Source organism: Bos mutus, chromosome 18 (assembly GCF_027580195.1).
Source record: "Bos mutus isolate GX-2022 chromosome 18, NWIPB_WYAK_1.1, whole genome shotgun sequence".
Lineage (NCBI taxonomy): Eukaryota > Metazoa > Chordata > Mammalia > Artiodactyla > Bovidae > Bos > Bos mutus.
Window position 1 is genome coordinate 50,235,763 of NC_091634.1, and position 14,363 is coordinate 50,250,125.

Sequence of the window (14,363 nt, forward strand, 5' to 3'; positions counted from 1 at the left end):
AAGCTGCCGCCTCCAGCAGGACCTGAGAACTTCAAATCCTGGGTGGTTTTCACAGCTCCAGGTCTCAGGACCACTCCCATGATCCACAGCATCCAAGCAGGTACACGACCCCACCTCCTGGCCCACCTGGCTCCCAAGGCCACACCTGTACATCTGGTGGTGGGCCCTGGCCTAGCACACAGGTGAGCAAGAGCCACCTTCTTTTCTTTTAGTATTTGAAAGATGAGATAGAAAGAATGGGAATCTAACAGGAATTGGAAAGTGTTTAAAAGATTTTGAGTAACCATAAATATCAACAGGGCCCTCACTGGTGCCTGTCAATATACTTCGCTGAATATAAGCCCCTCAAGGATAGGACCCGGGCCTGGGCTGTTTATGTATGACTAAGGTGTGCCACAGGCCTGGCACTTAATAACTATTTGGTGGATGAAGAATATCAAACTATTCTGATGACAAAGGCACTTGGAACATGTTCCTGATTGTGGGAAAATAGAAACGTTTTTACTTCTTTCTGGGAATCCCTACACATATGTGCATCCTTTACCCCGAGCTGAGTGTGGGTCGATACTGGTGAGGCACTAGCTCAGGCAGCAAAGACGGTGTGAAAGAGAACAGGCACTTTAGGATCCGGTGGCCTTGATTCGTCCTCCATCATGTGGGGAGACTATTTTGATCAAGTGGAAATTGAGTACAAATGTGGATAAATAAGAAGAAAGAATAAGAGGCGAACAACCCCTTTGCACGATTCCTTCCTCCCTGGAGATGCGCCTGAGGGCCTTGGAACCGCGATACGTGGCTCACGGTCCTGGCTGCAGAGCAGACCCTCCTGCGGAGCCTTCAGAAACATGCCATCTGGTCCCCCCACAGACCAGCGGAGTGGGAGCCCTTGGGAGCAGGACACAAACACTGGGAGGTCATCCTGTATCAGAAGGGTGAGCACTCGGCCCCTGGATTTGCTCTCACCCCACATGGAAAGCCAAGGAACCCCTGGAACAAACAGCAGAGACAAGAAATGAAACACACTGGAAATAGATGTATTTCTCCTGAATCCCATCTTCCTTATGTCACTGAGTGGCCCTTACTCAGATACTGGGCTATCCCTAGGCTAACAGTGTCTCCCATGCCCAAGGAAGGGAAGGAGTCGTCATTGCAGGGTGCTCCGGGCACCAGCAAGAGCCCATCATGAATTATTCATCACTGTCTCCGTGCCCCGCCCCCCCATCATGCTCTCAAGATGGAGCCCACAGGGCAGACACAAAGTCCAAAAATGTGGGAAAGTTTATTTATTTCTCCAAAACATTCCTGATTTGTAATGTGCTTTCTAAAAATGTTCTAGCTGACCCAGCCCCTGCTATATTTAGACACAGCATTTAAAGAAATGTTCCTTACCCTTTATAAGGCGGGCCATGAAACATGAATTTAGGAAAAGCGGCTCCCCAGTCTGGTCCCTTTGTCCCTGGGAGAGGGGTGGAGCCTCTCCTTACAGTAGCATGATCTTGGTGCTCGGAGCCCGAGCGAGGGGGGCAAAAATAAAGAGTTGCATTCATTCCCAGGGCCCTTGAGTTCACAATGGCTGGATGGCCAGCCCTGAGAAGCCCCTTCTAAGCTCCCGGGCAAAGCAAGGAAACACCAAAGGACTGGCTCTCCTCTGTGAAAATCGCTCTCCTGTGGTTTCCGAGGATCCCCTGCCGGGTATGACAGCTTTTTTTTTTTTTGCTTTTGGTTTCGTGTTCAAATGGCTGGATCATCTCAAGAGCTGTAAGACTGCAAGGAAGAGATGAAATGGCTGCCAGCCTGCCCTGGAGGAAGAGCTGAAGAAGTCCGCCCAGGAGGCTCCCACCACCTAGGAATTAGGAACGCGAGCAGGACTGTGGGTTCATGATTTTGTTACAAAACTGAGACATCACAAATGCGCTCGTAAAACAAAAGTGTTTAGATTAGAGGCTACGCCTGTATACAGAGATGAGACCTCCCATTTACCGAATGCTTCCTGCACGCCATATATTTTATGTATATATATTTACTGTTTTGGGCTTCCTTGATGGCTCAGACAGCAAGGAATCCGCCTGTAATGCAGAAGACAAAGTTTCAAACCCTGGGTCAGGAAGATCCCCTGGAGGGGGCATGGCAACCCACTCCAGTATTCTTGCCTGGAGAATCCCATGGTCAGGGGAGCCTGGCAGCTACGGTCCATGGGGTCACCAATTTAGTTCTGACAGCTGCCCGGTGCTGAAGGCTTTAGTACTAGTCCATTTTGCTGGTGAGAACTAGGAACTTAGACCCATCATAAAACTTACTCCTCACAACAGCTTGACGAGGCGGTTACTAATGTTGCTCCCATCTGTACAGATGAGAAAGCTGAGGCACAGAAGGGTTAAGTCATTTTGCTGATGTCACACAGCAACTGGGTTATTAGGGGAGCTGGATTATTAGCCTATGTCTGGTGGGCACAGTCTTGATGAGGTTAACATGCTCCTTCACCTGAACCTCGAATCACTGAATGGTAACGAGTCTTAAGACATTAATGCGAGGGTTTTCCTCGCAGTAGGTGTGTCTGGAGAGACCTGGGAATGTGTGGAGCAGAAGAAGGTGACCACTGCCTGGGAAAGAAGTGTGACCCCGGGAGAAGGGTATGCGCAATGTTCACTTTGCACAGGATGGGGACCTGAGTCCAGCTGTAAGCTAGGTGTTGTCCAGGGTGACATGGGCTTGTGAGCAGCAGGGGGCCACCCCCCTTCCCAGAGGCCCAACCTCGCTGCTGCTGGGCTGGGATACTCCCTTCATCTCCCTCCTCTGGACTCCGGCTGGAGGACACCCACACCAGCATGTGGGCCACAGGTTCTGGAAGAGTTAGACAGCATCTGTCATGTTCTGCCTACTACCCAGGAAGGAACAGCTTTGTTTTAAATGCTTGACAAACACAAACGGATACAAACTATGTGCAGTCATCCCAGGCCCCAGCAACTCAGTAAGACATTCTGATTTTGGCTCTTGGACGTCAACAGTGTGGTCCAGGTTCCAGAGGAAAGACCCCCCCTGCCCACTGTCCTGGCCATGCTCTGTTGGAATTGTCCCCACTGTGGCATGTTCTGTACCCTTCTCTGCCCCTACAGGCTAACCCCTATGGACTGCTGTTACCTGGGCTCCCTGTAGGCTGGACTTCTGGTGGGTTTAGCCATCAGAAGCACCATGGTGAGGGTGGAAGACAGAAGAGGAGTTGGGTGTCCCTACTCTGCTCCTGTCAGTGCTGTGGCCGCATCTACACTCATTCCTCCCACTCCCCTGAAAAGAGTCCCTCCACCCCAGTCTCCTTCCAGTGGCTCATCTAAGTCAGGTTCTGTTTCCTCCTGGAACCCTGATTTTCACACTGATAGAAAAGGGAAGTTGTGACAAATCTTTGCCCAGTTGGGCCCAGGCCCCACCACTCACTGTGACCCTCTCTAGGTCACTGTACCATCTATGGGAATCTGTCTGACCCTGCAGAACCCCGAGTCTGGGGCAAAGACAAAAGACAAATGTAGATGAGAACTTGCCACTTGGGTATTCAGGTATACAAATTGCTTGAAATGTGGATTAAAAAAAAAGGTTTTACTTTTCCAACAAACTCATGCTCTTCAATTTTAATAATGAAGCTGGATTATGATCATGTATATTTTTGACTGTATGAAACAACCCCTGCTTCATGGAAATAAGATTCTAGCTGCTGTGAAGCACACCGAGTTATGACGCTCACACAGGCGTGTGCGTTCCTGGCCACGGGCTCCGGCCTTCGGCTGTAACAATAAAATCCAGTGTGGCTGATTCATTAACCCACACGTGGATAGACAATGAGCACTCTTAGTGAAACGCTAGAGACCGCAGGTAGGCTCCTTTCCAGAGAGGTGCGATTGTACTGGAAAATGGCAGACATATCCTGTTCCTCCGGTTCTGGAAAACCTCGTGGGGCATGTGAGAACCAGGAGGCCATCAGCTTCCACAGGAGCCAGGAAATACCCAAGAAAGGAAAACACAAAGGCCCTTGCAGAATCCCCACACCCTTGCAAGAGTCCAGGAAGTAAAGGTCTCAGATGTGTATGTCTTCCAAGACTCTCTTATAATGTCTTTGTTAGTTTCACTGCTGCTGCTGCTGCTAAGTCGCTTCAGTCGTGTCTGACTCTGTGCAACCCCAGAGACGGCAGCCCACCAGGCTTCCTCGTCCCTGGGATTCTCCAGGCAAGAACACTGGAGTGGGTTGCCATTTCCTTCTCCAATGCATGAAAGTGAAAAGTGAAAGTGAAGTCGCTCAGTCGTGTCTGACTCTAGTACTGGAGTGGGATGCCATTGCCTTCTCCGGTTAGTTTCACTATAATCGTGCAAAAAACTAAATAATTCCTTGTTCAAATTCTACAGCAAAACAAAATCTTTCCAAAAGTGCCAGTACTTGGGTTATTCTAAAAGAAATCAGCATTTGATCCGAGTCTATCTGTCTCAACTACGCAAAAAAGATGAATTTCTGACCATTTGTGTGTGTAGAAAGTATATATACACACGTATATATACACATATACAGATATGTACATGTGTACATACATACATATACACTTACTTATCATTGTACATACACCTGCCATATCCCCCATTATGTTCAGTGTACTCGTGCGTGTGTGTGTGTGTGTGTGTGTGTGTGTGTGTACACAAGAGAAAGGTCACCTACAGGAAACAGAATCTGTTCCTTTTGTGTAGACGAGAACATAGAGGCAGATTTTGCATTGCCCAAGAACAGGACAATATGGTTGCTTCCGGTTTACTCAAAATCTCACTGATTCTGCTTTTATTAAGACTGGAAACCTGTTCTTGGTCTCACTGATCCACAATCAGGAGCACAGGACTAAAACTGGGACATTAGAACAGCTATTTGGATCCCTAAGTCCCAAAGCGCCTCTTTCTCCTTAGCAGGGAGTAGCGCACACGGAATTGTGTAGAATCCACAGAAGATGACCCCACTGTCCATTTCTGTATGCTTTCCTCAACCAGATGAATGAGGGGCTGAGGTAAGAGAATTCCTCCTTATGTATGTATAAATACTGACGGAGTGACACATACTCCTGCCTTTTTCCTTCTACGCCAGAAAAATGTCTGTACTATGCTTTTTGGAATTGTAACTCTAAGATGCCATCCTTTGTAAATGACGGTATTAGAATATTTGCTTCTCCAGAAACGAGGCATCATACATTAACAAAAGATAGCAAATCAAACATAAAGAGAAAACATTAAAAGAATATCCCACTCAGCAGAATCTTCATCTTATTGGGGACCCTCAGGCAACACCCTCCAGTCCTGGGGCTTTCCGTCCTGCCCTCCAGTCCACGCACGAGCCCTCCTCCCTCAGAAGCCATAACCTGGGAAACACTGCTGGGGTTCCCAGATATGATCCCAGTCTCCCCTTTCCTGTTACACTGCTTATTCCCCCTAGTAATCCACTGAACCAGTCCCTGAGAGGTTAATGAAAAAACAACTTTATTCACAGAGGTTGAGACTTCAGGATAACAAAATAGCCAACAATGGCCCTTCCAGCACATTGTAAGTTAATCACAGTGATCTTGGATCTCAGCATGGTTCATCAGAGTTCTTAACATCAAGGACCCCAAAGCTCGCCCACCACAGTGTTTCCACCAGCCCGGGCAGAACTCGGACATGGACGCTCCTGGGGGTCAGTAGCAAATGGCCTTCAGCATGAATTCTCAGTCAGCTCTGCGCTTGCTAACTCTTAAATTATTTTGTTTGTCTGACATATCCTTTCCAGCATATGAACCAACAGGCTCTCGGATGTGAAGTTTGTGTTCACTTTTATATAAGTTCTGGAAACTGCTTTAATCTGCTTTAAAAAATTATCTCAAAGACCCATCTCCGCCTCCCTCCAGGAACTACTGACTGTGCTTTTCCCACATTTGATAAAATTAAAATAGCTCGGAGGTTCAGGAAATCGAGTCTCAGAACCGCCACAACAACTCAAAGAGATACCGTGAGAGCTTAGATGCATTCCCCCAAAGTTCCCAGCTGAAGTGGGCTGTGAAAACCTCAGTTTTCATAACCACATCTTTGTCTCCGACCCCTGCCCTCCCGCCCACTCCTCGCCCCAGCCTGGCAGCCACCTCCATAGGTGTTTGTTTAACTGCAGGCTCTGGGCCTGCCTGGCTGGCGCTTGGAGGGAGGAGGCGGCTGCAGTTGGCCAAAGGGCCTCCCACCAAGCCTGCTGTTCCTGGGGACCCGGAGAGCTGCTCCCACCCCTGCCCCCACCCCCGCAGACCCCAGGGGACCCCCTTGCTCTTCTGAGCGCTCACCCATCCCTACCTCCACTTGCTTTCCGTGTGCTTGTTTCACCCAACTCTTCAGATTAAAAATAGTCCTTCACTACACAGTTCTGGAAAACGTGGCAACAATCAAGATTCCCTAACCCTCGTGCACTTCCGGTGTCCCTAGAAATGTTTTGACCCCTTAAACAATAAAGCTAACAGAAAGGAGGATGTCTGTGGTTGGTAGCAGGCGTTGGAGAGCATGTGTATTGACTAAGGACCTATTGAGCTATCTATTGTAATGCAACAAAATGCTAAGTTACACAGAGTGCACTTTTTTAACAGCGGTTGTTAATACAGACGTTCACAGGGCAACCCTTATAGTAAAAAGAATCAAGCTTTTGGCCAAAGAATATAGCGTGTTCCTTTTACTATCTAAAAGGAAAAGAGAGAAGATTTCTCTATTTACAATGAAAGTGTGGTCTCTCGGCTTCCGCCTGAACATGGTCCTAAGTCCTCACCAAGCCCTAGGATCTGCTAAAGAACCTAAAAAACAGGTTGGCCCTGGTGTCCCCACACCTGGACCTTAGGGACAAACCCAGCTGTGAACACCCATCACTCCGTGGGGTCAAAAGCCAAGGCCCGGGCCACAGTAACAGGCGAGCTGGCGATGGTCAGACCGTGGCTCCTAGACAGAAAGGACCACACTGCGGCCATCTGTCTGCCCTCCGGTTGTCTGGGCCCTCCCCCACTCCCTCCGGACGCGCAGGACCTGTCTGGGTGCTAGTGGAAGATCATGCCATCAGACTGACCTAAGGTTCAAGGAATTTTCCTGTGCCTGCGGTAGGAGGTCTGAGATGCCCAAGTCGCAGCGTGGGCAGGGTCTTTTCAATCTCCGAAGCTGCTCCGGTTCTGGGAAGGTCCGTCTTGCAGGAGGCAGGGGAGTGTGCTCACTCGTGCAGCTGAGGATGCTAATACTTCCCACGATCCATAGGCAGCCAGAGGAAATCATTTATTTAAAAATGCGACTTCTTTCCCAGTGGTGGAAGCCCTGCTCGCTCACACGGAGCTCAGACCTGGGCGAGGGAAAGGAGCCGCCGTCTGCTTTACTGGAAATGAAGCACCGCTTCCGGGAGCTGCAGGGGGAAATAAGAGAGAAAGGGGATCCCGAGCTGGTAGAAGCCACCCTGGACGTGCGGGTCGAGCATCAGGGAAGCGTTGAAAGGCGGACGGAGGCTGGAGGAGGTGGCCAGAAGCGAGGCGCCCAGACAGCCGCCGGGCCCCTGCTTGGCGACCCCCAGGAGCTCGCCCCCTCCAGCCGGCTTCTGCCCCTGCCGTCGGGCCAGGATGCTGTCTATGCTGAAGCTCTTGGACTTGTCCGAGCTCTTCGGAGAGCTGCGGGAGGCGGGGCGCGGAGGAGTCCCCCGGCCGTCCACCGTGCGCTCAGACTGGCCGACAGCCACCGCCGCTGCGCCCTGGAGCGTGTCGCCCGCGTCACCCTCTGGGGACCCGGGCCTGGGCCAGGGGAGTGACGCCGGCGGCGGAGAGGAGGCTTCCCGAAGGGGCGAGGGGCGCGCGGGCGCTCTTTCCTGGATGGGGGTCGCGGGGCGGGGGCGCCCTCCGGCGCTCTGCACCTCAGGCGGCGCCTCTGCGCCGCGCTCCTGCGTCTCGGCGCGGACCCGCTTGGCCTCCGGGCCCCCCGGGCCGGGCTTGGGCTTCCTCTTCCGGCGCCGGTAGTTGCCGTTCTCGAACATATCCAGGCATCGAGGGTCCAGTGTCCAGTAGCTGCCCTTGCCGGGCCGCCCTTTCTCGCGGGGTACCTTGACGAAGCAGTCGTTGAGCGAGAGGTTGTGGCGGATGCTGTTCTGCCAGCCCTGCCGGTTGTCGTGATAGAAGGGGAAGCGGTCCATGATGAACTGGTAGATGCCGTTGAGTGTGACCCTCTGCTCAGGCGCATCCTGGATCGCCATGGCGATGAGCGCGATGTAGCTGTAGGGAGGCTTCTGGGGGGGCTCCACCCTGCCCGAGGCGGCCAGCGCGCCCGCAGGGGCGAAGGCCAGAGGCAGCCCGGGTCTCTCGGGGCCGTACAGATACAGCATGGGCGAGGTGGCCAGAGCAGGCAGCCGGGGGCTGAAGAGGTGGCTCATGGCGAGCGGGAGCCCGCGCTGCGCTCCCGGCGACGCCGGCGACCGGGCGGCTTAGGGACGGCGCCCCGCGCCGCAAGGGCCCTCCCGGGGAGCCTGCCCTGCGTCTGCCTCCCGCTCTGCCGCTCTCCCCAGCCGCTCCGCGCTCTGTCCCTTCTTCATGGCTTTAAAAATGTTAAATAATTGTTGTAAGTTTGCTATTATATGTTGACTTAGCGCTGGAAAATAAATTGTCTATGATAAACAGTCGCTGTGTTCTCAGCCCACCCACATTAATTAAAATTTCATTGCTGAAAAACTCCAAGCTTTCCCCTCCACGTGTCTTTTTGATACCAGCCAATCGGTTTCAGGGTTATTCCTTCATTTGTTTATAGAATTAGTCTGTTGATAAGTCCGCCCACCCAAGTTGAATCAAGCTGTGTTTATTTGGAAAAATTTCCGGGCACCCAATATATAAACGCACTGATCTGATGTTTGAAATATCACGTCCACCCCTTGACGCTGTAAGCACACACAGTCAGTCAGGCAGGATGTGGATCGAGGTGGCTCCGGAGCAGGGTCTGCCCCGCCAGGAAGACGAGGTGGAGGTGGGAGGGGCGCAGGGGTGTTTTACCTATGGCCTAGGGGAGCCCCCGAAATCCCATGGCCTCCCACAAAAGATCTCTTCTTCTCCCAGGCTTAGTAGGAGATGGAGAGATGACACAGTCTCATAAATGCCTTCTGAGGTCTTGGAGAGCTCTTAGATATTTTAGCAGGGGAGAGGAGATAGATGAACGTCTGATTAGAAGAGGATGCAGCCCTCCTGGGAGACATCCTCAGGATACCCTGGAGGAACTGGGGGTGGGGTGTGCTCCCCAGGGGCCTCGCATCCCCAAAATGGGCAGGCCTGCCCCCCTAGGGCTCCCTGGGGATCCAAGAAGAGGACCCCAGGAGCCCAGCTTTTCCCTTGCCGATGGCACAGGGCACTGAGAGTTGGCAAAGGCGTGCAGTAGCGGGTCCACAGCTTGGTTAGGGGCAAGTTTCAAAATCACCCCTTTTGGAGAATCGAGGGGGTAGAAGCTACGGTCTTTCTGATGGGGCTGAGATTGCAAGGAGGAACACCATAAAAGGGGAATTTGGCAGCTGGCGCGGGAGAGCTGGTATTTGTGAATGCGGGTCTCTTGCTTTATATTCTGCGCTTTCCTGTTTATAACAAGGAGGGGGTTATAACAACTTTACAAGTGCACGCAGCTGGCCCATGATTACATTAAGCATTTGGGAAGCCTGCTAGCTTCCCCCCCACCCCACCCTACCCCACCCACTCACCCTGGGGTGTAAGCACTCCCCACCCTGACTCATTTTACATTTAGCCACGTCCTGGTTTGAATCAAAAACCTTGATGATGCTGATATAGAAGGGGGTGTCTGCCCTACTCTGCCGCCTTTGGGGAGGGGGGTGGATTGGCACTTAACGTGACTAGTTCCTGTTTATGATCTTTGCTGGATACATTTTAAAAGAAAGAAAAAGCTAAGGATAACTAAATTAACATCTCATTGAGTAAACCCTGTGGATGTCCAAGAAGAAGAGGGAGGGGTGAAGATGGTACGTGGGGGTGGCTTGAGGAAGGACACTAAAGGTGCCTTAAGGCACGTTTGCTGCTTAACCCCTTAAGGGCTGTCCCACTGGCACACAGGCAGCACCATGCTGGGGACCAGCTGCTGGGGCGCGGGCCATCTCTGAACGTGGAAAAGCAGGGACAATCCCAACTTTAAAATGGAGGATCCAGAAGGTAAAGTCTGTGTTTGGGGGTTCCGGAGAGACCACAGGGGAGCAGGGACCGTTGAAATACCTAAAAGGAACTCGCTGACAGGGTCGAAAAACCGGTTTGGGTGCAGGCAGGGCTTGAGGGAGAGCCAGGTCAGGCCCCTGTCCCCAGCGCTGCTTGTCTAACTCAAGCCCAGTGTCCCGCTGGTCCCCGCCTCGGTCTCGAGGATGGCCCTCTAGCCAAGAGGGGGCGGGACTCTGTATTCTTTCTGGATCCCCAGAAAGGGGGTGCTTTCATCGGAGCACCCCCCTTCGATCCTGGGATGGAAAAAGAACCTCAGTGTCGGCGCTTCTGCAGCCCACGGGCTCCACGGGCTCCAGAGTCACCCCAACCCTCCAGATCAGCGCGCCTCCTGCAAGCTCAAGTTTGCATCCAACCTCGGTGCCGGCCCCAACAGACCCAGAGCGAGAGACACACTGGTGTTGCTCCGCGGTCCCTCGCCCCCCACCTCCTGACCCGAGCCCTCCCTGGAGTTTTCCGGACACCCAGCGTCCAGCACGCACAGCCCTGCCTGAGGCGCGCCACCGCGGCGCTCCTTCTAAACTAGGAGGCAAATCCGAGCTTGAATTCGTACAATGATAAACACCGCCCAATTTGGGCATGGGCGGGACGCAGGCGGAGACACACGCGGCTGGTGGGCAGGGCACTGATAGTAAAGAAAAAACAACCCCAGTTCTAGCGGCCGTCTGGAGAGGCGCGTCCCGCTCCACGTGCTGGCAGCAGTTAGCAACCTCTCTGGGAGGTTCTGGCCACAGAACTCCTGCATGGCGCCCAACCCGGCTCCGGCGAGGGGTCGGATCCTGGGTTCCCAGGTGAAGTGTGTAACCGAAGCCGAGGACGCTGCCGGCAGGAGCCCCGAGCGGAGGTTTATTTCCGGGGAGCGCAGGACACAGGCGCCGAGAGCCGAGTGTGGATGCGCCCTCGTGCGGAAGCTCTGTCGGGAGACTCTCACTGGGAGACCGGCCGAGCCTGGGAGACGGCGGGGAGACAGGGTGACTCAGAGAGCCAGATGGAGACACTGACCGTTCCCTGCAGGTTCAGAAGTCTTCAGATCCCGGAAAAGCATTCATCTGTGAAGTCAGTGGGCGCGGGTCTCCCAGAAATCATGCTTCCGGAAGGACCGCGGCAGTTCCAACTCGGGGGCCCAAGAACAAATTGGGTTCAGCGTGGGACGAACCATTCCCAGCGCCCTGGCAGGAAGCCTGCTCCTGGGGCTGGTCAGGCAACCAGCCGGGACCACAGAGGCCTCACAGACAAAGGCTGGGTGGGGGGAGAGCGGCTGCTCTTGCGCCCCACCCCCATACGCCCTTCTTCTGTTTCACCGGTAAATAAAGAAGGCTGACATTCAAGTGAACCATAATCTGCGTCGTGTTCCCGATTATCCGCCTCGCTTTTCTAAGTGTGAAGACAGTTAACAGTGTGTGTGTGTGTGTGTGTGTGTAGAGGTGGAGTGAATGAACGATTCTTCCTTAAGTCTGAGAAGAGTAGCGCTAAAAAGATGCAAGATCGCTTTACTGACAACCTAAAATGTTGAGAATGATGAGAATAAGGATAACATTAATAGCTAATTCTGTCTTGAATTACTATGCACTGGCACTCTTCTAAGTGCTTTCCTTGAATTAAGTCACTCCATTCTCACAGTAATCCTAAGAAACAGAACTTTTAAAGAAATCATTCCCATTCTGCAGACCAGGAAACTGAGGCCAGGAATTTGACTTGCCTCAGGTCTTCAAAAGGAAGTGTTCCAAAGACAGGAAAACAGTCACATTATAATAGCTACTGTGTGTGGATGCCAAGGACCCTGTGGAAATTCTGTTGAGAACCCTGGCACCATCTACGGAAGATGGGAGGATGGATTTGCCCATTTTACAGATGAGGAGACTGAGGCCAGGCAGAGAGCACCAGAAAACAATGAAGGTAGTGAATAGCACAGGTTGGAATCCACATGGTTTCCTCCAAAGGTGGGTTCACTGCGGTCTGACACCCTCAGTTGAGCACAGAAGCTAAGAGGTGTGTCTGGAGTAATCAAGGTGGGGGGAAGGGGAACCCTCTGGAGAGGAGAGGTCTGTGCTGCCCCTCCCCCAAGAGCTGGGAGATTTCGGGCATCCTGAGTAGGAGACCCAGAGTCCTCACTTACACCCTGCCAAAACCGGGGAGACTCTTTCCTCCCTTGCTCTCCTCTCCCATTTTGAAAGGATGGGGAGCAGTGTCGTCTGCTTCTCTCAGGGGAAGTGAGCCACGAAGGTAAGGGCTGGCTGGAAAGCTGATGCTGACCCGAAGAGCAGGGGCAGTTGGGGCCCAGGCACTGCCTTGCCCAAGCACATCAGCATGTAGCTCGGCGATGTATGCAGCTAATTGAGATCCAAGGATCCTTTCTCTTCGGTTGTCCAGGTACATCCTAATAGCAACAGTCCTTACGATGGACTGGACGTTTGGAAGCACTTTGCACACGGGTATTGGGTTCCTTGGTCCTGTCACTTTTTCAGCTGAGAAAGGGGCTCAGAGAGCTTGAGGTAACATGCCCCAGGTGCATGAACCCTCAGCTGGCCTGTGCGCGTAGGGCTTGAGTTGGTGCTCTGGTTGAGTTGGGTTCCGGTTAGAGAAAAAATTTCCTCTGGGGAGACCATCTGGAAAAATAACATGAGGGCACAGAGAGTGTCCAGAGGGTTTGCTGGAAAGGTAGGACCCAAGGTCAAGGGCCACTGAGCCTCCCTGAGATCAGCGTGTCTCTCTGGCCTCGGTGACCTCCCAGCCTGGGTGGGCATGTGGACAGAGCACAAAGTGCTCCCCAACTCCATCCCCCTCAAAGGGACCATGGATGCTAGCAAGCTTGTCAAGCTGTCCACACACCCCCTTCCTGCGTTTCAGCCTCCACACACTCAAAGCCCCAGGATAAAGCCCCACAGACCTGACACAGCAAAACCTGTAACACCAGTAAGACACCTTTGAGATCCAAACTTCACACAAGCTCTGTCCTTCTGCTGCAGAGCAGAAGCGCTGCCGCAGCGGAGAAAGAAAGCCTTGCATGAGCTGAGGTCCAGCCTTGGGAGCTGCCTGAAACTTTCCCCCCTTTCTCACATGCCTCTGTCAAAAGGCAACATCTCAGATGCCTTGGTGAGCTGAGGCCATGTAAGACAGAGGCCGGCAGGGAATGCTTCTCAAAGTTTGGGAAAGCATTTCAAGTATGTGGTACCAGCAGGCACACTGGGTGGCTCTGACCAGTGTGTTCCACTCACCTGGAGTCTGGCCTCCCAGCACCCCTGGCCTGGCCGCACCTACAGGCGCTGAACCTCAGAGCTCTACTTCTCCACTGACCCTACACTCTGAGCGCAGGAGCCCAGGGTCCGGACAATGCAGGTTGTCACATCCCCTGAGACACCCTGAACAGGCTCTGAGCCCCCAGTGCCTTCTGTTCATTCTTCAGGGGAATCTTTTCCCAGTGGCTCATCTGCAAAGGATCTGCCTGCCAATGCAAGAGATGCAGGTTCTACCTCTGGGTCGGGAAGCTTTTCTAGAAAAGGAAATGGCAACCCACTCTAGGATCCTTTCCTGGAAAATCCCACGGACAAAGGAGCCTGGCAGACTACAGTCCATAGGGTTACAAAGAATTGGATACGACTGAGCTATTGGGCACATACATTCCCATTGGCCAACCTGGCTCAAAACCCTTGTCCGGTTTTTTGGGTGAGGGCTGGGGCTGAGGATGGAGATGAGGTTGGAGGCAGTGACCACTCAGCCTCCAGGGACCTGGGAACTCTGCTCTGTACTTCGGGTGAAGCTCACCAACCTCTCCCGGGCTCAGAGACAACCTTCCAGGCAGTCTTGGGTAAAGGGGAGGAGGTGGACCCCCAAAGATCTATGAGCCAAATGGTGACGTTCCTGGGACCCTGAATTTTCTTCTCCCTTTAACTTCTGGTCGTTACCTCTTAGGAGCAGAGCACAGGAGCGAGGCTAAGTGAGGGCCCATCGCAGGAGCCGAGGATGAAGGAAAAAGCACACCCGGCAGCCAGCACTGCCCTTGCACTCACCTGCTCATTTTACAGATGAGAAGACTGAGGCCAGGAAGGAAAGGTACCTGTTCACACGGCGAGATGTGCTCCTATGACCCCCTAGCCCACTGCTCCAGCAATTTGAGAGTGCATA

The 14,363-nt window shown here is 52.8% G+C and overlaps 1 protein-coding gene across 1 annotated transcript; it reads right to left on the reverse strand.

Annotated features, from left to right (window-relative positions):
* Nucleotides 1-5,491: 5,491 nt before the first annotated feature.
* On the reverse strand, nt 5,492-9,240 carry FOXL1 (forkhead box L1). The gene has a single exon (XM_070386881.1). It carries the CDS (start codon nt 8,417-8,419, stop codon nt 7,379-7,381), a length of 1,041 nt encoding a protein of 346 aa, XP_070242982.1. The 5' UTR covers nt 8,420-9,240; the 3' UTR covers nt 5,492-7,378.
* Nucleotides 9,241-14,363: the final 5,123 nt, after the last annotated feature.